Here is a 21460-nt window from a genome sequence, read left to right as displayed (position 1 = left end):
CTTACAAGTAATTACATTTTTAGAATTTAATTAAATAAATCTAATATATATCAACATCTTTCTTGAAAAAAAAAATGTTTCATTCTCTGTGAAAATGTACAGGGTGTTCTATTTATATGGATACACCGTAATAACATGGGAATGGTTGGTGATATTAAAGTCCTGTTTGTGGCACATTAGTATATGTGAGGGGGCAAACTCCTCAAGATGGGTGGTGATATATACATATACTAATGTGCCACAAACAGGACTTTAATATCACCAACCATTCCCATGTTATTACGGTGTATCCATATAAATGGCCCACCCTGTATATTTATGAATGAACACATTTTTGGTCAATACAGAAGTATGGGGACAAATTCCATTGGACAAAATTAGAAAGCCAATCCAACACACTCCACAATTCCAAATTAAGTGGAAAATTGTTTCTTCAAAGTGATGACAAAAGGAGCAATTGTGTGAAATGCAAATTGTGTGTTTGCTCCTGTGATGTAGGGCTCCAAGCGAATCCTGCGCTCTCATGAGATAGTGCTGCCCCCTGCTGGAGGGGTGGAGACTGATCTCGCTCTCACATTCTCTCTACAGGTAAAGATATCCTCAAAACACACACTTTCAAAATCGCTCAATCATAAAAACAATGGCTCTGTTCCAAAACTGCCTAGTTGTCCACTGCCTTCACGGGCAGCTGCCTTGCTTGACAAAGAACGTCATGAGCGATTGATTTGAATCCGTGTATCATTCGTTCAGTCGTTTTTTAATTTAATATTGAAAGCAGAAAAATGAGAAAACAGTTCCTTTTTCGATTTTTCCTTTTTTCCAAAAAACGAAAAACAAGAATTCATTTTGATTTTTCGTTTTTCGTTCTGAGGTAGAAAAAATGTATAAACAGCTGGAATATTCGATTTCTACACGTGGGCGGGAATGAAACGCCCCTTTCCTCTGATTTGTCAGCCGACGATCAAACTGTCCCGTCATCAGTTCTTCCTCAGTTCTGCACTGCAGAATAAGAGTCCTCCGTTGTGCGGATTCTTAACGCGTTTATTGCAACTACATTTCATCTTTTTTGTCATTCAGACTGACTATCTAACAACCGGAGAACAGAGAACAACGGAGATATTAAAATACATACTCTTCGGAGTTTTATGATGTAGGCCTTGTGTTTTATTAAAATGTATTAATTTATATCTCAAAGATGTGCGCTTGTGCGCAGCGCATCAGGTCATGTTGAGAGGGAAACAAACACATTTTATTATTATCCTATTCAGAAAGAGTGTAAAAAACCGGTAAATGAAATACAACATTAACATTATAAACACTATTAATAACATATAGGCTATGTCTATGCGTATTTGACTTTCCCTTACTGTATGTCAAATCCTTAAATGAATGGTAGGCTATATAGAAAACAACAAGAATAAAAAATAATAGCCACCTAAGCCACGTATAAAAATATAGCCTAATAGCTTATAAAAAATACCCTATTGTGTCTATTAGTATAAACAACATTTAGCCAATTTTAAACGCCAAGCCTAAACAAATTTATTTGGATCGAAACTGAAACTGTACCGACGTTGATTTCGCGCATCTCTCATTTGTTCCAAAGTTTCCATATTTGCAATGTAACATTTGGATGCTAACTAGTAATGTAAAGAAGGCTTTATACTTCAGTCGAGTCCCAATACACACGTATAGGCTAAATCAGCATCTTCACAGCAAGGGAAATGAGTTTGGAATAACAGCAAGTTGTGCGGCACAGCCTTTAGGCCTACAACAGACCAATTAAATTAAGTAGAATAACTTTTTATATGTTTGGTTGACTGTGTTTTATTTTAATAATGAACAGGCTGCGATGTCAAGTTAGCAATGCCAGAAGTGAACTGATAATAGCCTAGAGATGCTGTGTGAGCGAGCGATGCGCGGGCGCCATCACTTGGATTTGTGCTCAGCAGGGGAAATAACTTAATATTCTGTCGTTTAATACTCTGTCATTCGAAACAGTAACATTTATATTTTTATTTGTGTACATTCAAAATGACTACAAAATGTCATGCCTTTGAAAAATAAAGAAAACAACATGATGCGCTGCCTAAGCGCGTCTCAGTCTCCTTGAACATCTTTTTTGTGCACAACAAAAATGAACCAAAATAGACTGAATAGCCTTCTGACGTGCCTACTTTTCAAAGTCAACATTTAGATTATTTGAAGTAAAATGCATTATATAGGAATAAAACACAGCGTGGTTCATGATAAAAAAAATAAAAATAAAAAAAAAGGTCACTTTACAGTTCGGAAAATAGGAAAATAGCAAACCCCTAGCACTGAACTCCTACAAAGAAGAAATCCCTGTCTAGTCTATTCCCCAGAACGGGTTGTGTCGGTGTTAGTCTGGTTGATGGAAAAAAGATGAAATGTAGTTGCAATAAACGCGTTGGTTAAGAATCCACACAACGGAGGACTCTTATTCTGCAGTGCAGAACTGAGGAAGAACTGATGACGGGACAGTTTGATCGTCGGCTGACAAATCAGAGGAAAGGGGCGTTTCATTCCCGCCCACGTGTAGAAATCGAATATTCCAGCTGTTTATAATTTTTTTCTACCTCAGAACGAAAAACGAAAAATCAAACTGAATTCTTGTTTTTCGTTTTTTGGAAAAAAGGAAAAATCGAAAAAGGAACTGTTTTCTCATTTTTCTGCTTTCAATATTAAATTAAAAAACGACTGAACGAATGATACACGGATTGATTTGGAACGCTCTGCATCATTCTTTGCAATCCATTATGGGAGTGCTTGCACCGCAGAGGATACATGATGTGCTGCCTTGGAATTTGGCCAAAAGGAAGGTATCGTAGAAACAACCTTTGCTTCAAATGCTCCCTGCGTAGACAGCTTACTAAGTTTTGAAACAGAGCCAATATTGTTCTCAATACATCATCATCTCAATGTGCACTGAACACAGAATTTGATTTTGATTTTCTTCTTTCTGTCCCGTGTGTGCGTGTTTGTATGCGAGTAGTACCCTCATTTTCTGAAGCGCGAGGGAAATAAGTTGCAAATCCTGCTTCAGAGGAGGAAGAGGTACAAAAACAGAACAATTTTGGGTTACAAGACGTTGGCTGCTGGTTCTATAGACATGGCAGAGGTATTTCAGGTTTCTTACTGAGGTCGATAGTCACTTTTGAAGCGCACACGCTTACTAACATGTTGAGTTGTTTGTGTTTGTGTGCAGGTGATGCAGCATCCTGCAGAAGGAGGGCAGGTCTTGGCTCTTTGCAGTAATCAGAAGGAGCTTCTGGGTAAAGTTGCCGAGATTTGGATCTATTCCCTGTCCAGTCAGCCGATAGACCATGAAGAGGCGGCCATTCTGGGACAGAAAATCAAATGTTCTGGTAAAAAAAAAAAAAACATCCAGCCATACAAGTCGATAGTCGATGGCATGTCCCTGACAATAACCAATTGTATTTTCTATATATGTGACCAATTGTGTTTTCTATGTGTTTTGCTTCTTTATTGTGTATTTTAGCGTGACTGGAACTAGGGATGCCTAACCTGATATATTGGCACCTTATTGGATATCAGCTATTTATTTGTTGGTTAATTTGTACAATTTCATCCGATTATTGGATGTTTAATTCTGCCTATTGTAATACTTAGATCATCATTTAGCATTAACTTAAAGGTATATTGATATATCATTGCAGAAATAAAATAGATTTATAATATTGTCCATTTATCGGTTATTGACCATTACCTATATATAATTATTTGTATCTGTGCATTCCTAGCTGGAACGCTGTATTGACCAATCAGCATTCAGGACTGGATCTGTCCTTTTTATAATATTGTTTGTTTGACTTGGTAGATAATTACTCAGAAGAAGAGTATGAAAGCTTCTCATCAGAGCAGGAGGCCAGTGATGACGCAGCACAAGGACAGGTCATTACAAGCACACGCACAAATAAAGCAACCTCACTTCCCTTTCTTCTTGCTGACCCGTGTTTGTACATGCTCCTTAGGATCTTGAGGATGACGAATACGAGATTAGGAAGCCCAAAAAACAGAGGAGGTCAATAGTCCGGACGGCGTCAATCACCAGGGTAAGAACGCCAGAGAACAATGAGAATTTACTCGCAGTCATCACTTTTAGATGTGATCGTGTAGCCTACCAAACAGACTGTTAATATGAGCGTGTATGTTTATGTGTTTGTTTCTCTTTCTCCATTAGCAGCAGAACTTTAAGCAGCGTGTGGTGGCGTTGCTCAAACGGTTCAGAGTTTCTGATGAGGTTGGTGAATAGAGAGTTTACTTGTTGCTTAAAGTGCCCCTATTATGCTGTTCTCAGATATTACCTTTCATGTAGTGTACAAAATAGCTGTAACTGTCTGCTAAGTTTTAAAGATCAAAGTGCACAACAAACTATTTAGGTTTGTAACTTATTTGCATAATGCCTATGATCGTCATTGGCTGCCCGTGAACAACATCTACTTTGACCCACCCTCAAACACTGTATTTGTGGCTGAGGCCTGGAGGAGTTTTGATCATGTTGTCGACATGTTGAAAAGATGCTGTTTTCTGCGAAAGCAAGTCCATTTTGCATGCTCTTCCAAAGGATGAGGACTTGGGCTCAAATTGATTATGGTAAAACCAACATCATCATTACTGTTGGTATCACTGTATATAAAAGTGCTGAGGAAGCCTCCGGAGCTGAAATTCAGATATGGTAATGAGCGTTACGTTTCTGACAAGCTCTGTAAGCGTAGACCAATCACAACAGACTGGGGCATCTGACCAATCAGAGCAGAGTAGGCTGGCAGTAAGGAGGGTTTTAGAGAGACCGAGTCCTATATAGAATCATTTCAGACACTGTGAGAAAAGAGGTGATTTGAAATGTATATAATGAGGAAATATAAGTGTTTTTGGATCTTGGATGCCTGTAAACCTTTTGCAGGAAACCTCCAAAACCAGGTTAAGAACCTTTAAAATAGCATAATCAGGGCACTTTAAATGTTCAAATACATGTTAGACAGGTTGTGCTTGTTTACTTGTGTGTTGGCCCAATAAGTACACTTTTCTAGTATGAGTGAAACCTCAAACTTTTTTTCTTCTCAATGCTTCCAAGTCCATGTTTGTGTGCAACTTATTTTGTGTTTAACTAAATATACTGTAGAATTACAAAAGCCTCATTGAGACTGTCAGTTCATATCCGTTCTTTGTGAATATCCAATTGAAATATGATCAGGTTTAGCAAGTGTGAATGGCTAAAAATACCATGAAATATGTGGTTTATAATCTTAATCGTTTCTGGAAATCCATTTTAGTCTGACTGCTCTAATCGGATTTCGCGTGGTTTGTCACTTTCTCACGCCATGTAAAATGTTAAAATGCTAGACGTTGTTATAGGAAACTTGCTGAAAGGTTGTGTTGTAGTAAAAGCAGAAAACTACAATATAATGGCACAAAATAAAACCACACATTCCAGCCTCTTAACTTTTTGCCGCTGCCTTATAAGACACAGTAGTCCAGCGCGGCGGCTACACATTGTCATGTTGGAAGTAAGACAACATCTGTTGCAAACCCCCTCCATGTTTTTGTTTTGTTTTGTTTTTTTGGCATATACCTACCAATGCAACGTCATTGCCATAGAAACCAATGCAGATATTCCGGAAGACGAAAGAGCGCCGTGGGACATACAAATCGGATCCGAACAGTTGCGATACACAGTGCGTACAGTCAATAATTTAGATCAGATTCCTATTGGATACACAAATAATGGGATTTGGGTTGACAGTGTGAACTTAGCCTAAGACTTCTCATCTCACACCTGACATAGGTAGTTCAACATGTCACCTAAAAAAGTACTTTTATAAATGTTTAGTTGAGAGAAGATGATTTCTTCAATCAACTCTTGCATGATAGTGTTGAGTCCGAGAGTCAGTGACCCTTACGTGACTCCACAGATTAATTTAGCCATGCATGATCAGCACTGCTACGGAAACCGAAACCCTGTTAGCTGATAATCTTGCACAATGAGAGTTCTGCACAATGAGAGCAGGACTGGAACAAGGACTATTCTGAACAGCATTGTAGTATACTGTTCTTTTGACATTATGCAAATGTATATATGCTGCATGCATGGAATAACTGGATGAGCTACTATATTTGGATCTTATTTTTTTTGCCCACAATGCAAATCACTTGATTTAACCTTTAATTGTAGGTTAACCTACTATTAACCTCTTATTCTTTATATTGGACTGTAAATATTTACACGTTTTATACATAATTGGATTAAAATGTGATTTTTTTTTTGCTGAATTAATCATGCAATGTGAGGCGGTCATGTGACATAATATAACAGCAAAGTAGCATACTATAGTTTACTATAATTGCATAATGCACTCCATTAAAAAAAAAGGCAATATATAGTATATCCTCAATAAGCAGTAAGTTCTAGTATGCCCACAGCAAAGCAAACACTTGCCGCTTTGGGTTCAGAGGTCAGTCCTGTCTCAAGGACAGGACGTGTGTGTTGATGTGCAGAAGCAGCGGGGACAGAAACATGATCTCATCAGCATTATGTCTCGGATTACTTCCTGTTCTGACAATACGCTGATTCTTATTATGGAACACACTGAAGCCTGACTGAAGGTATTTTCAGCAATATTTTATTACAGGAAATTAAGCATTTTGAACACCAGTCAGTATGGTTACATTTTTGGAATTTAATACTAGCTTACTACTTACTAAATACTGCTCAGTATATACTGTATACCGACTAATATTACAAAAACAATAGTACGAGGAACAATATTGTTATTTCATAAAACATATACAACTGTTGTCACATGACCTCCTAATGTTGCATTAATTTAGCAATAGGTATAGCACTTGGCAATAACAATAGTGAACTTTTATCTGAGACTTTCATTTTTCATCATCTTTTAGATTTTGAAAGCAAACTCTTTAAAATGGAATGTTAATATTTGATTTGAGACATTATTTACTCATTTAGTTTATAACATCTAATGCAGAAATGACGTTAGTGCATTTAGCTCAATCAGCAGCAGCTTGTTAATATTTGAAGAAGCTGGATTTACACTGACCATTGATGGTTGCAAACTAAGTCCTTGATTGATTTCCTCTCTCATTAATATTATTCAGGAACATCACATGCCGCTTTGGGATCGATTCCCCTGCAGCTGAGTCTGAGCACTTTCTGTTTTATCAGATTATGCTTAACCCTCTGTCTCTGTCTCATCTACTGGCCGTCACTCCCATGCAGTTCAAATGAGGAATACATGTTTAAATGTTTGTAGGTGTTGGACTCGGAGCAGGACCCAGCCGAGCCGCCTCCAGAGGTAGAGGAAGATCTAGATCTGGATCTAGAGAGTTTGGAGTTTGAGAATCCGAGTGACAGTGGACCGGATCTGGATGATGATGAAAGCGTTCTCAGCACCCCAAAACCCAAACTCAAGTGTGTTGAGGAGAGAGTTTGTTCATTAGTGTATGTGTAGTGCCTATTTTAATATTGAGATGTGTGGTGTTTTATTAACCGTGTGTGTGTGTGATTTAGGCCATATTTCGAAGGAATTTCTCTATCCAGCTCTCAGACAGAAATTGGCAGCATTCACAGCATTAGGAGTCACAGAGAGCCGCCCAGTCCAGTAAGAACACACTCATGTGTTTAGTAGATATTTAAATAAGCACATAACATAAACTTAGATTGTCTTAAAATAAAGCTAATTATAATAACCTAACAAAAAAAAATTAAAAATAATTATATATATATATATATCAGCATATTAGAATGATTTCTGAAGGATCATGTGACACTGAAAATTCAGCTTTGCCATCACAGGAAAAAAATACATTTTAAAATGTATTAAAATAGGTAACAGTTATTTTATAATGTAAAAATATTTCATAATATTAGCGTTTTTACTGTATTTTTATCAAATAAATGCAGCCCTGCTGAGCATAGAAGACTTATCTTACCAACCCATTATTTTTTTACTGTTATTTTATATACCGATATATATATATATATATATATATATATATATATATATATATATATATATATATATATATATATATATATATATATATATATATATATATATATATATATATAATAAAACAGTAAAAAAAATCCTCAGCTAACTCTCTACTTCTTTCTCTCTTTCTCTGTTCAGATGGATCCTGATAAAATAAGGGCTGGAGGTGGAAAGTTTCAGATGGATAATGAATCTGATCATATTTCTATGGTATGTCCTTCATTACCACAAGATATTCACTGAATATCAGATCTCACGCGTTCATCTTCTCTGAGATGAGCTCTGACAGACACTGTAAAGCTCATGAACTGGCTTAAGACTCACCCACATTGAATCAACATGTGGAGTAAACAGGATGCTACAGTGTAAAACAACGTTATTTTGTATACATGTCCAAACTAGGACTAGGTAAAATATAAAATATATAACTTATATAACTTATGCAGAACAAGCACAGAACCAAACACAGTATATATACAGGGTGAACTTAACCAGGTTGGGCTAATCTAAGGAAAGAGTAATGAAGGTCAAACTGAACTGAAACAAAAGACACAGGAATGAAAACACAAAGAAACCCTGACAATATTATATGGTGTATATATAGAGTTTTTGAAGTTTTATTATGTGTCTCTGGGTTTTAGGGTCATCCTGAGGTTGTGACCCCTACCACAGAATTGGAGATGATGGACAACATGGACACTTTCATGGAGAGGTTGCCTCCAACTGGCCGGATGACCAAAACGGAGTCACTCATCATTCCGTCCAACCGGTGAGGATACACAAATCATATCAAATCACCGCGGTTAATGTATGAGGGTACACATTTTGATTTAAAGAGAGCTTAATAGATCGTTCCTATTTCTATACTATATTAGACTATATTTCAAGATGCTGTACATTTAACTTAGTTTTTTTGTGTGTGTGTGTCTGTATTAAAAAAAGTTCTGAAATACGAACAACTTTCTGTCTTGATCTGAAGGGTGGAGCCAAAGTTGGCAGGGCGACGGGGGCGGAGCACATCACTTAAAGAGAGGCAGCCCAGTCGACCGCCCAACGAGAGAGCCAACAGCCTGGACAACGAGCGCTCGCTTGACACACGCTGCCACCTACAGGTCAGATAGAACCTTGCTGCATACAGCAAATGTACTCTAGTTACTGAACAGAAGAAGCGGGTTGTTACTTTATTTTTAAATTTTCATTGTACTAATTTTGGTCCCTGTTGTGGTTAGATTCCACGTAAAACTGTTTACGACCAGTTGAACCACATCCTGGTGTCAGACAGCTATCTCCCCGACAGCATCATCCTCATCAACACCTCAGACTGGCAGGGCCAGGTATGATTGACAGCTGTCAGTACAGCATCACAGTTTTTTCCATTTATCATTGGTAGATTTTGGCCAGTGACCTAAAATATACTTTATCTAACTTTATTTTTATACTTTATACCTAAAAGTACTTTATCTCATCTGATTATTGTCGTATTTTTATTAACTTAAATGACTCAAAGTAAAAGACAAGATCATGAATAATACCATACATAAGAATCATAGCATATGAATTATAAGTCTGTCGTCAGTACTAAAACAACTCTTGGCTCTTTTCCTCTCAGTATGTATCTGAGATGTTACAGAATCACGGTCTTCCTGTTGTGTGTACATATACCATGGCTGACGTACAGGCAGCGTTCAGCACCATCATCGCTCGCATACAGAGATTGTGAGTCACTTAGTCACACTGAAGCAAAGAGGAAACACACATACACATTGAATTATTTTTGCCATTACATTTTACAGGTTTTTTTTCCAGGATAGTAACACACTATGTACCCCCCGCGCCCTTTCTCTTTTTGTCATTCTCTCTCTAGTTGTAACAGTAACTCAGTCACACCGACTCCAGTGCGGATCGGAGTAGCAGGAGCTCAGCATTACCTGTCTGCCGTTTTGCGTTTGTTTGTGGATCACTTGACACATAAAACCCCCGACTGGCTCGGATACCTGCGATTCCTCATCATCCCTCTCGGTGAGTGCAGGGGTTAGAGGAAAAAATGAACAGGCACTGACCAATAAAACACTACCAGAAGCGTTAAAAATGTGTGTGTATGTGTGTAGGGGTTCATCCAGTGGCTAAATATCTGGCCAGTATAGACTACAGATATAACAGTCTGTTCCAGGACTCGGCATGGAGAGATCTTTTCCACAAACCAGAAGCACCATCCTCAGGTAACTCTCTCTCTGATAGTCACTCACACTCTATTCTATCCATCTGCAAGGGCGTAGATTTGGTGTGAACATTGGGGGGGTTGAAGTTTGGGTATGCCTCCTGATATTGCGATCATGGTATAAATATTGGGGGGGTTGTAATGCATAGATTTAAATATTGGGGGGGTTATCTCCCCCCGACCCCCCCACAAATTACGCCCCTGTCCATCTGTAAATAAATACAAATATTTATTTGCATATTAAAAATATAATAATATTCTATTTACTTTTATGTAAACACACACACACACACACACACACACACACACACACACTGACTCACACATGCACACAGACACATGTTTTTTTTCCATTTCCATGGTGACCTAATTTGAGGTCTGCATGAGGAAACAAGCTCATAAATCATACAGAATGAGATTTTTTGAAAATGTAAAATTGCAGAAAGTTTTGTGTGATGGGTAGGGTTAGTGTAAGGGTATAGAATATACAGTCTGCACAGTATAAAAACCATTACGTCTAAAGATAGGAAACCAGATGTGTGTGTGTGTGTGTTAACTTCCAGAGAACTGCAGTTAAAGACTAACACATGCTAAAAAACATTTCAGAGTCAAACATAACAAACGAGTCAACATGCACATGCATCTCTTTTCCTTGTAAAAAACAACTGACCTACATTTTCCTACTTTCTCACTGAATATCTTTGACACACACACACACACACACACACACACACTTATCAGAAACACAAGCGTTTAGTTGCTCCAGCTGCAGAAACACCTACTTTAGGACAAAGTGAGTCTTTATTTTTAAAACATTATAAATGCCCCACAAATACACATATGCATACAGTGACAAGTGGACTTGCAACACACTTGAATGAATATCATTATATTAGATGAGGAAAATTTAAACTTTAAATCCAATAAGTAAAATGGGCAAATAAAAATATCCAAATTATCATGAGACCCTACATTATTTCTAGGTGACCTACTTATTGTTAAACAATATAGACATATCTATAAATATATAGACTTTCTCTTTTTCTCTGTCAACTTCTTTCTCCAGCAGTTCAGGACAGTCCAGATATTGTTTCCAGAGTGACACAGTACATGTTAGGAGCAAATGGAGCTCACCAGTTGCCCATAGCAGAGGCCATGCTCACCTACAAGCAGAAAAGGTAATACACGTGCACAGTGCAGCCCTGGTCCATATTTACTGTATATAAAGGAATTAAAAAGTTCAGAGAAGGCAACATAAATGCTCTGCTGAACACACTGAATATGGAATATCAGTGTGATTTTTAACATGTTACCACTTTATAATAAAACATATTCAAAGATTATAAGTGTCTACAATTGTATTTGGCTAAATACAATTTGAAAATATCAATAAACTATTGATATAAAAGTGCTTTGAATATGTGTTATTAGAGGCTGGGTTCATTTTCAGGTGCTCTGAAGATGCTGATATCTGGTTTTCTACTCAAAAACTGACACTCGATTCATTTTGCGCATTTTTCCAGATATCTGCATCTTTTTCCATGAGCATCCTTTTCCTTAAAGTCATGGTTTGTAAAGAAAGCATGTGAATGTCAATGTTTATCATCTCTGTCTGTGAATAACATACTTTATTTCTCTTTATTTTTTTATTTTCCTTGCCCTCTCTGAAGGAAAAAGAGCTTTCATTTTGATTTTGCACTAAGGTATTGTGGTCCTCCTGCCTGTGCTGATACTGTAGCCAATCAGATACATCTCATCTTCGGCCTCTTGCTTCCTGTCTCTCTCTCTCTCTCTCTCTATCTCTATCTCATCTCATCTCCTATAGCACCAAGGTTGAGTTATGGCTGAGGGAAAGCAGAGAGACGCTTTTGAAACTCTAGAGATTCTATCCACACTTTGATTTGTGGGAAATTCTGGGTCAAAACAGTTCAGTGGGCTCTCAGGGTTTCTCTAAAATTGGTCATTCTCCTCCACCTTGTGCTGTCTTTGGAATCAGCCATTAAATTTTATAATGAAGGCTGCTGTGTGGAATGAATCTGAAGGTTTTATTGGATCTCTTGCTGTCCTGGGATATGAATATCACCTCCATCATCCTCTGAACACCTCCGATGTCCTTCAGCAGAGCAGTGTAATCTTCTCATAACATTAAAAACTAAATGTCCTCCCAGGACCCAGAAAAAATTGCTTTTGAAAAATAGTTTTTGGAGAATAAAAAGCATTTATTCCATGTCCTCTGTTGAGGACTTCAGAACTCTGTTATGAAAAATGTTTTGGCACAAATTATGTTCATACATGTTTCAGGCAATTTTCGTTCAACACATTCTTCTTTAATAATGATCGAATAAAAACATTGTTAATTGCTAATAAAAAATTATTGTATTATCTAAATTTCTGGGTTCCAGAGGATATTCTCGATTTGAATAGCAAAGTAAAGGATGCAAATTGTTTCAAATGATTCCACTTTTATAAAAAGACAAAGAAATTATCTAAGGTGAAGAGACCTTACGATGGAGGTAAAATTCATTCATTTTCTTGTCTTGGCTTTTTCATTTTTCTCTCTTCTAGTGATCTCTCTCTATCTGTCTCTCATCTGAGTAAACAACCTAAACTACACACACACACACACACACACACACACACACACACACACACACACACACACACACACACACACACACACACACACACACACACACACACACACACACACACACACACACTCTCAGTCTTGATTCTCCAAGCAGGTGCTTGAAGTATCGCTGCTGATATTGGCTGATTTCTCAGTTTTTGGTTTCATCTGTGTCCCTTTATGCTCTGGTGCGCAGAGCAATAAAACATCTGTTACGCTTTTCACTGAGAGCAGCTTCTATTTCTGCTCAGATGAACTCAATGAACTCCCTATATTTGAGCTTGTGTTGTGTTCTTGGGGTGGTTTATCCGCACAGAGATTATTTATTATTTCGGTTCTCTTATAATTTGCTTCTGGTTCTGGGTTTTGCTCTGCTCTTCCATCAGAGATGGTTTAACAAAGCATGAGATTTTAGTCTAAATTATATATATATGTATATGTAACCCAATTCTATGCTGAATAGAGTGGCCATTTCATGATATATTTTATTGTTTGTAGTATACAAGTTATTGTACATCACATACATTTTTGTTGCTAGATCTATAATCTCTGCTTTAGACCACCTCTGGTTCAGTTAGCCTAAATCTGAGCTCTGATTGGCTGAGAATGCTGCTTTCTTTCAGTTTTTCTTTCTTTCTGGTTGCTTCTATGGAGTGGATGGGCCAGTGGCAGAACGGCAACAATTGATTGGAATTACACAGGCTTGTCTCGCTTCACAGCGTTTATTTGCAGCATGTCTGAACGAATCCAATGCCAAATTCAGTGTTAGAAGCCTTTTCTCCTCAGAGATCTTTTTTTTTTTTTTTTTTTTTTTTTTATTGATCAATGTTCTTTAATAGATACAATCTACGATGTCTCAGAAAGATACTATTGATGTGGTTTAGCATGGGGGGCATTCTGGTTACTATAATTTCTCATTCATTTCTAGGGAGAAATTGATAGATTTGTATTTATAAAGAAAAACACTCCAAAATAGTTTTTTTGTCCTTCAAATAAACCCAAACATCAAAAACTGAGTTTTTTCTGGACTTTATGTGTATGTTTATGTGAATTATGTGTTTTTGACAACCGTGTGTGTATTTGAAAGTTTAAGCGCGATAAGACGTGAAAGAGAACTTGTTTTAATACTCACGGGACGCGCCGTCTGACAGCCAGCTTTGGACTTATATGGCTTTAAAACGCATGCAAATAATAAACTTTCATGATGATAAAGAAATGCAATAAAAGCGTGACCGCAATAGAGACGATAATCAAAACCAAACAGATGTTTTAGTATCCGAGGCACGAGCTGTAAAGGGGAGCAGGAGCTCATTTGCATTTAAAGATACAAACAACATGTTTTTCCTATGAATAATTGATCTGTGGGGTATTTTGAGCTAAAACTTCAGACACATTCTGGGGGCAACTGAGACTTAAGTTACATCTAGTAAAAGGGGGCATAATAGGTCCCCTCTAATGTGATATATTTGTGTGGTGTTTTGCATATTTAGAAGTGTTTTCTTTTTAATATAGTAAAATCTATTTCTTCATAGAAGTGAATGGGTAACTATGCTAACCAGGATTTGTTTCCCCTTGAGGGTGGGCGGGGCCTTTTTGCTCGCTGTAAACAATGTGTTCATAGTCTCCTTTTTTCTTCACAGTCCTGATGAAGACTCGAGCCAGAAATTTATCCCTTTTATTGGGGTACGTCGTCCATTTACAATCAAGTTTTATAGTTTTATGCTATTTTAATTGCTGTATTTGACATATTTGATTTCAACTTGTCTGCAGGTGGTGAAAGTGGGGATTGTTGAACAGACTTCTGCCACATCTGGTTAGTTATACTGTCAATGTATTATGTATTAAATAGGGCTGTCAATTGAACATGTTAACTCTGTAAAGCCTGACGTATGAAATTATTGTAAGGAAAGTCACATGGAACAAATTTTGAAATGGAAAAAAAAGTAAACAATTTTGCAAATTGAGCAATAATATGCAGTTTGGTCCAATTGCTGATATTTATACGGCAAAAAAGTTAGATTAAATTCTGAAAGAGATCTTATGAAAACATATACTGCAATGCAATAGAATGACGAGTGAGAGGTATACAAATAAACGTTCCTCAAAAGCCTGATGTATCAAAATTGATGCTTGCATTTTAACATGATTTTTTGGATAATCAAGTAATCCTAAGTGGCTTCAGTCCAGTAAGTGTTCATCTTGAAATATTATGAACAATATAAAAGTTTATTTGATAAAACCATTAAAGATTTCATTTCACATTTAGAATTATACTAAAAGGCCTTTTACTTAATAAAAGAGTATGAACTAGTAATCAAAGGGTAATTTAGAGGCCTTATAAATTTGCATATCAAATATATGATTCAATGTGATTTATAGACCTTATGTAGCCACGCCCCTTTTCCATTTTCTGTTTCCACAGCATGAAGGTAAGACCTTATGGATTTATGAATGGTTTTAAAATCTTCCCGGTCTACTGACATCTGTGATGACATCCGCTTTAAACATTGCAACGCTCATGATAACTTTTGTTAACTCAACAATAAGTAAATCTACTTCACCAGCTAATTACTCTTCAACTGCGATGCCATAGAAATATACAGAGCTACCGCAAAAACAGAAGTTCGAACACAAATTTCTAAAGATGGCTGCGCGCTTGTTTCTCTGGCGCAAAAGGTCTATAGGGTTAAGAAAGTAAATATGTATTTTAAAAACTGCTAACAGCCCTAAACTTTTATATAAAATATATCTGTGCATCATGTGTTCATAGGCGATTCAGATGACGCTGCTCCTGTGGGATCTGCTCTTCTGTCCTCTACTCCTCCTGCACAGATCTCCCCATTACTGAAAGAGGCATCTCCAACGCCTCCCTCTTCTCCCTCTGTACACTTGTCCAGGTACTAACACACACAGTGCTAGGTGTCTGATATCTCTTTAGTCTTCTATTTCTTCAACTTGTGTGTGTATGTGTGTGTGTGTGGCTGCAGTTCTCCTGGAGGGGGCCAGGGGGAACTGATGGGTCTTCAGGTTGATTATTGGATTGCTCCGTCAGAAAGGAAGAAAGAAGTGGAGAAGAGAGACTCCTCTGGCAAAAACACGCTGAAGTGCACCTTCCGCTCGCTGCAGGTTAGCCGCCTCCCACTGGGCGGAGCAGAGATTACACATCAGCCGACCATGTCCATGACTGTTGTCACCAAAGAGAAAAATAAAAAGGGTAAGACCTGAAAACGTAATTGCACTGTGCCGCTTTACATTACAGCAGCACATTTCATTGAATAAGCATTAAAAACATTCTGTCTCTGTGTTCAGTGATGTTTCTGCCTAAAAAGACCAAGGATAAGGAGGCGGAGTCTAAGAGTCAGGTGATAGAGGGCATAAGTCGACTCATCTGCACAGCCAAACAACAGCAGACCATGCTGAAAGGTGATCAGCCAATCAGAATTCATCAAAGTAATCACTACAGCTTTCAATAAAATCAGAAAACTTTGCTTAAATGGGTCATATCATCATCATCATCATCATCATCATCAGTTAATTCGAAAACATACTGCAGAAAAGTCCGAAAAGTAACTAAGCTGCAAAAGTGGCACATTTCAATGCAAATAGTTTTGTGGATCTGCAACAAAGTAAAGCCAGTTCCGCAAAGACACTGTTATTGAAGAATAGGGCTGTTAAAAGTTATATTTATAATGCAAACCAACAGCTCTTAAACATTGACTGACAAGATATAAATGGACTTAAGGGATTTAAAATGAATAATAAAAATAATATAGAAAATGACCCCTTTAAGTAATCAGTGTACACACTTGACAATTAAATTAAATAATAATAATTATTTTTTATTTAATAATAATAAATTATATACAGGTCAAAACTTTGGGATAATTTTTTTAAAGTAATTAATACTTTTATTCAGCATTAATACTTTTATTTATTGTAAAATTTTACATTGTTACAAAGGAGTTAATTTTCAAACAAATGCTTTTCTGTTCATCAAAGAATCCTGATTTTTTATTTTTTACCGTTTCCACTTAAATATTAACCAGCACAATAATAATAAGAAATGTTTCTTGAGCATCAAATCAGCATATTAGAATGATTTCTGAAGGATCATGTGACACTGAAGACTGGAGTAATGATGCTGAAAATTCACAGGAATAAATTATGTAAAGTACATTAAAATAGAAAACAGTTATTTTAAATTGTTATAATATTTCACAATATTACTGTTTTACTGTGATTTTGATCAAATAAATGCAGTGTTGGTGCGCAGGAAAGTTATTTTATAACTTTTTCCAATATTTTCAATATATTTTAAATATTCTTTCTTACAGACCCCAAACTTTTGAACGGTGAGATATATATATACTATATTGCCAAAAGTATTGGGACACCGCTCCAAATCATTGAATTCAGGTGTTTCAATCACTTCCATGGCCACAGTTGTATAAAATCAAGCACAGAGGCATTCAGACTGCTTCTGCAAACATTTGTGAAAGAATGGGTCGCTCTCAGGAGCTCAGTGAATTCAAGAGTGGTACTGTGATAGGTTGCCACCTGTGCAATAAGTCCATTCGTGAAATTTCCTCACTACTAAATATTCCATGGTCTAGTGGTATTATAACAAAGTGGAAGCATTTGAAAACAACAGCAACTCAGCCATGAAGTGGTAGGCCACGTAAAACCACAGAGCGGAGTCAGCGCATATTGAGCGCACAGTGTGAAGAAGTTGCCAACTTTCTGCAGAGTCAATAGCTACAGACCTCCAAACTTCATGTGGTCTTCAGATTAGCTCAATAACTGCGTAGAGCGCTTCATGGAATGGGTTTCCATGGCCGAGCCGCTGCATCCAAGCCTTACGTCCCCAAGTGCAATGCAAAGAGTCGGATGCAGTGGTGTAAAACACACCGCCACCGGACTCTAGAGCAGTGGAGACATGTTCTCTGGAGTGACGAATCACGCTTCTCTGTCTGGCAATCCGATGGACGAGTCTGGGTTTGGCGGTTGCCAGGAGAACAGGACTTGCCTGACTGCATTGTGACAAGTGTAAAGTTTGGTGGAGGAGGGATTATGGTGTGGGTTGTTTTTCTGGGGTTGGGCTTGGCCCCGAAATTCTTAATTGCTTCAGCATACCAAGACATTTTGGACAATTTCATACTCCCATCTTTGTGGGAACAGTTTGGGCATGGCCCCTTCCTGTTACAACATGACCAGCAAGGTCCATAAAGACATGGATGAGCGAGTTTGGTGTGGAGGAACTCGACTGGCCTGCAGAGTCCTGACCTCAACCCGATAGAGAACACCTTAGGGATGAATTAGAGCGGATTGACTGTGTGCCAGGCCTTCTCGTCCAACATCAGTGCCTGGTCAAAATGGTACAAAAAAAAAACATAAACACACTCCTAAATCTTGTGGAAAGCCTTCCCAGAAGAGTTGAAGCTGTAATAGCTGCAAAGGGTGGGCCAACTCCATAAACCCTACGGATTAAGAATGGGATGTCATTAAAGTTCATGTGCATGTAAAGGCAGACATCCCAAAACTTTTGGCAATGTAGTGTGTGTGTGTGTGCGTGTATATATATATCTCTATATCTCCATAATTTAGGTATAAATAAGGTATAATCGATGTTTGTGGAATTGATGAAAACATGGCTACAAACTAAACGCAGTCATGTGTTTTTTTAATGTTTCCTCTCTGCAGTGTTGATAGATGGAGTTGAATGGAACGATGTGAAGTTTTTCCAGCTGGCGGCTCAGTGGTCATCCCACGTCAAACACTTCCCACTTGCCGTCTTCGGACCCTCCAAAGGGCCCTACTGAACTACAGCCTCACATCTTCACTCCTCTCTGCTACGGCTGCCTTTACACTCAGTGCTGCCTGATGTTTTTATTTCAAATATCTGCTTTTTTCACGGTTTGTCTGTTTTTGTTTTGTTTTTGACATTTGATTGTTCTTTTATGAAAGACTTGATGTAGTCTTGGAAACAGGGCATATTTTTTGATTACTTATGTTGAGCTTTGAAAACCCTCCAGTGGTTATAGTTAAATGACTAATGTACTGAATCTTTAAAACTGATTTAACTCCGTAACTAGTGAGTTTTGTGTCACTCTGTAAAGCTGTATCCACACATTTCAGCATCATTTCAGCAGCCAACACACTTGTGGGAGAGCAAACCAGCAAAAAGGAGAAAGGAACGGTGCTTTTGATTTATTAAAAGGACATACTCTGGACTGGACTCTGCTTTGGATGGATTTTCCATGTGGCTTAGTCCCGAAGACGGCAGAAGCATTTCATCCCTCTCTCTCACTCTATAACCTCAGCGAGGTCAGAAAGTCTCCCGAAGGTTAATTGTGTCTCTCTATATGTGTGTGTGTGTGTGTGTGTGTTTTGCAGACTTAACCTCGTTATATGTGGTTAACTTTTCTTTTTTTTTTCTGTAGGTTTGTGTGTGTGAATGTATTCACTGAAGGTACTGAACGCTAAAGCACTTTTAAAACATTACTAGATTTGTGTTTTTGTTATGATGCTTCCTGTGTTGCACAGCGCTGTTCACTCCAGCTAAAAACTGCAGCAAAGCTTTGTGGGAACTTTGGAGACAGAAACTGGACTGAGTGTCTGTGTCTACATTAGATGGACCACTATCACACCTGTGTGCTGCACTCTTAAAAATCTTTTTTTTTTTATGTAACCGATTTTTAAAATGAAATGTATGTTCTGTTTTGTTTGTTGGCTTGTTTGAGGATGTCGAATTTTCCCCCAGATGCTGTATTGGATTTAATTGATGTGCCTAGAACATGTTCAGGTCATACTTCACCCCAAAATCAAAAGAAAAGATTAAGAAATTATATTTGGATTTGTAGAAAAAATATAGCCTATTTTTAGGGCAAATAATTACATTTTTAACTAACAAATTATTCAAAGTATTTATTTTATTATTATAATTTTTATTTTTATGTTTTTGCATTGTAATGACATTTTCATGACAATTAAGTAAATGTTCACATCATGAAACAATTTGTACTATCTTTTATTAAAAAAAACACATCTTATAACAGTATTTTATACTGTAATACACACATAATAATGGGAACATTTTCAGTTAGTTAACGTCTGTTAATGTATCAGGTATGAGCAATATTTTTACACATTTATTAATCTTGGTTAATTTCAAAAGTTTTTACATGTATTATGAATTAACAATGTAAAATAAGATATTTAAATTAACATTAACCTAGATTAATACATACTGTAAAAATATGATTCATGGTCAGTTTATGAGATCAAATGTGTTAATGAATTCAACTTTGTGCTGGCAAAATTCTAATGAGAATCACTTTTGAGAATAATGAGCAAACTAGAAAAGAATTAGAGTAATGACACTTGATTGGTCACTATTTAGAAAACCGTAATGACTAAAAAAAAAAAAGTCTTCTGATTTTGGACTGAAATATGACCGGCATGTTTCGTGAACACTAAACGATGGAGCTACATAAATGTCACTATCTTAATCTCACTAAACGTATCATAAGAATTACAGTGTTCCACAGCCTGTGTGCTTAAACTTGCCTGTAGGTGAGATGAGCATGTGTAGATACTGATGTCTCAGTGTTATAAAGGTATTAGACATGCCTTTTTCATAAGGCCTTTTAGGGCATCTCTGAACTATCTCTTAGTCTCTGCTTTTAAGGATGGAGAGATCGTTTAGTCCTCATTACTCATATAGAGTAGATTTAAATCAAATTATATTGTGCCTCACTTGCTCCTTAGAAAGCCAAAATATGTCATAAAATAAACAAATCCAACCCATGAGGGAACCATCCCATACTTCAACTCAGACTCGCACTTGTCACAATTAAAGCAAGCTAGTGGCAAACCTGTGCAATGATGTCAGTGTTGCTCTATTTATGGTCAGCAGAGGATTGGTGCAATTTAATGGAAATATTTCATTCTTGTCCAGACTAAAAGGTTCATGATTTATCATACACAGTATGTAAGGAGCTGTGCTGATGATGTCAGCTTATAGTTAAACTGTCTGTTTGCCGTTTAAATGTATACCTGCCATTAGTATTAGGTTTTTTTTTTTTGTTTCGTTTTTTTTTATACACAAAAAAATATTAAAAAAACTTTTAGCTTTTTAATTTAAATGTTCTGCTCCAGTTATGGGGGATTACTCAGATAAATTTGTATTTGTAAGAAAAACTGTTGGAAAAAATACTACCACTGTAATTCCTTAACTGGAATTTAATAAAACTACACATACTAAGATGCTTTTGTTCTGGTCTCTGCTTGTGATTTTTTTTTTAATACTTGTTGGACGAATATCAAACAGATCAAGACACCAAATATTCATCCAAATCTCAACTAGAAAATGCTGGCAGCTCTAAGACTTTTAGGAGAAATATTTTCTCTGAATATCACAAGATTTAGAATGCTGAACGTTTTGGGATGTCTTGTTTGAATCTGAATGTCAAAAATTAAATATGAATCTGAATACTAAATAATTAAATATGGAATTTATAATTTAGCAGATTTATTATATAATAATGTGTTAATATA

General features: G+C 36.9%; 1 protein-coding gene across 13 annotated transcripts in view; it reads left to right on the top strand.

Annotated features, from left to right (window-relative positions):
• Window positions 1–21177, top strand: part of pacs2 (phosphofurin acidic cluster sorting protein 2) — a 41431-nt gene extending 20254 nt beyond the window's left edge. The window contains exons 3-26 of one of the 13 annotated variants that reach the window (XR_014625559.1): window positions 499–588; window positions 3017–3142; window positions 3230–3389; window positions 3863–3936; window positions 4017–4097; window positions 4226–4285; window positions 7317–7474; window positions 7574–7664; window positions 8196–8267; window positions 8699–8826; window positions 9037–9169; window positions 9287–9391; window positions 9667–9773; window positions 9922–10076; window positions 10166–10276; window positions 11342–11453; window positions 14545–14587; window positions 14675–14717; window positions 15675–15801; window positions 15892–16118; window positions 16214–16327; window positions 18605–18817; window positions 19040–19228; window positions 19345–19912. Coding sequence is in view for 11 of the 13 variants with exons in the window: in XM_084390910.1 (XP_084247036.1) it covers window positions 499–588; window positions 3017–3142; window positions 3230–3389; window positions 3863–3936; window positions 4017–4097; window positions 4226–4285; window positions 7317–7474; window positions 7574–7664; window positions 8196–8267; window positions 8699–8826; window positions 9037–9169; window positions 9287–9391; window positions 9667–9773; window positions 9922–10076; window positions 10166–10276; window positions 11342–11453; window positions 11946–11978; window positions 14545–14587; window positions 14675–14717; window positions 15675–15801; window positions 15892–16118; window positions 16214–16354; window positions 18605–18723 (2496 nt within the window). In the remaining 2 variants the exon portion in view is untranslated. Of the gene's footprint in view, window positions 1–498; window positions 589–3016; window positions 3143–3229; window positions 3390–3862; window positions 3937–4016; window positions 4098–4225; window positions 4286–7316; window positions 7475–7573; window positions 7665–8195; window positions 8268–8698; window positions 8827–9036; window positions 9170–9286; window positions 9392–9666; window positions 9774–9921; window positions 10077–10165; window positions 10277–11341; window positions 11454–11945; window positions 11979–14544; window positions 14588–14674; window positions 14718–15674; window positions 15802–15891; window positions 16119–16213; window positions 16355–18604 lie in introns of all 13 variants that reach the window. The other 12 variants (XR_014625560.1, XM_084390917.1, XM_084390916.1 and 9 more) reach the window with 12 other exon arrangements.
• Window positions 21178–21460: the final 283 nt, after the last annotated feature.

Source organism: Rutilus rutilus (genome assembly GCF_951802725.1).
Source record: "Rutilus rutilus genome assembly, chromosome: 20".
In the NCBI taxonomy this organism is placed as follows: Eukaryota; Metazoa; Chordata; class Actinopteri; order Cypriniformes; family Leuciscidae; genus Rutilus; species Rutilus rutilus.
This window is presented reverse-complemented; position numbering and strand designations above follow the sequence as displayed.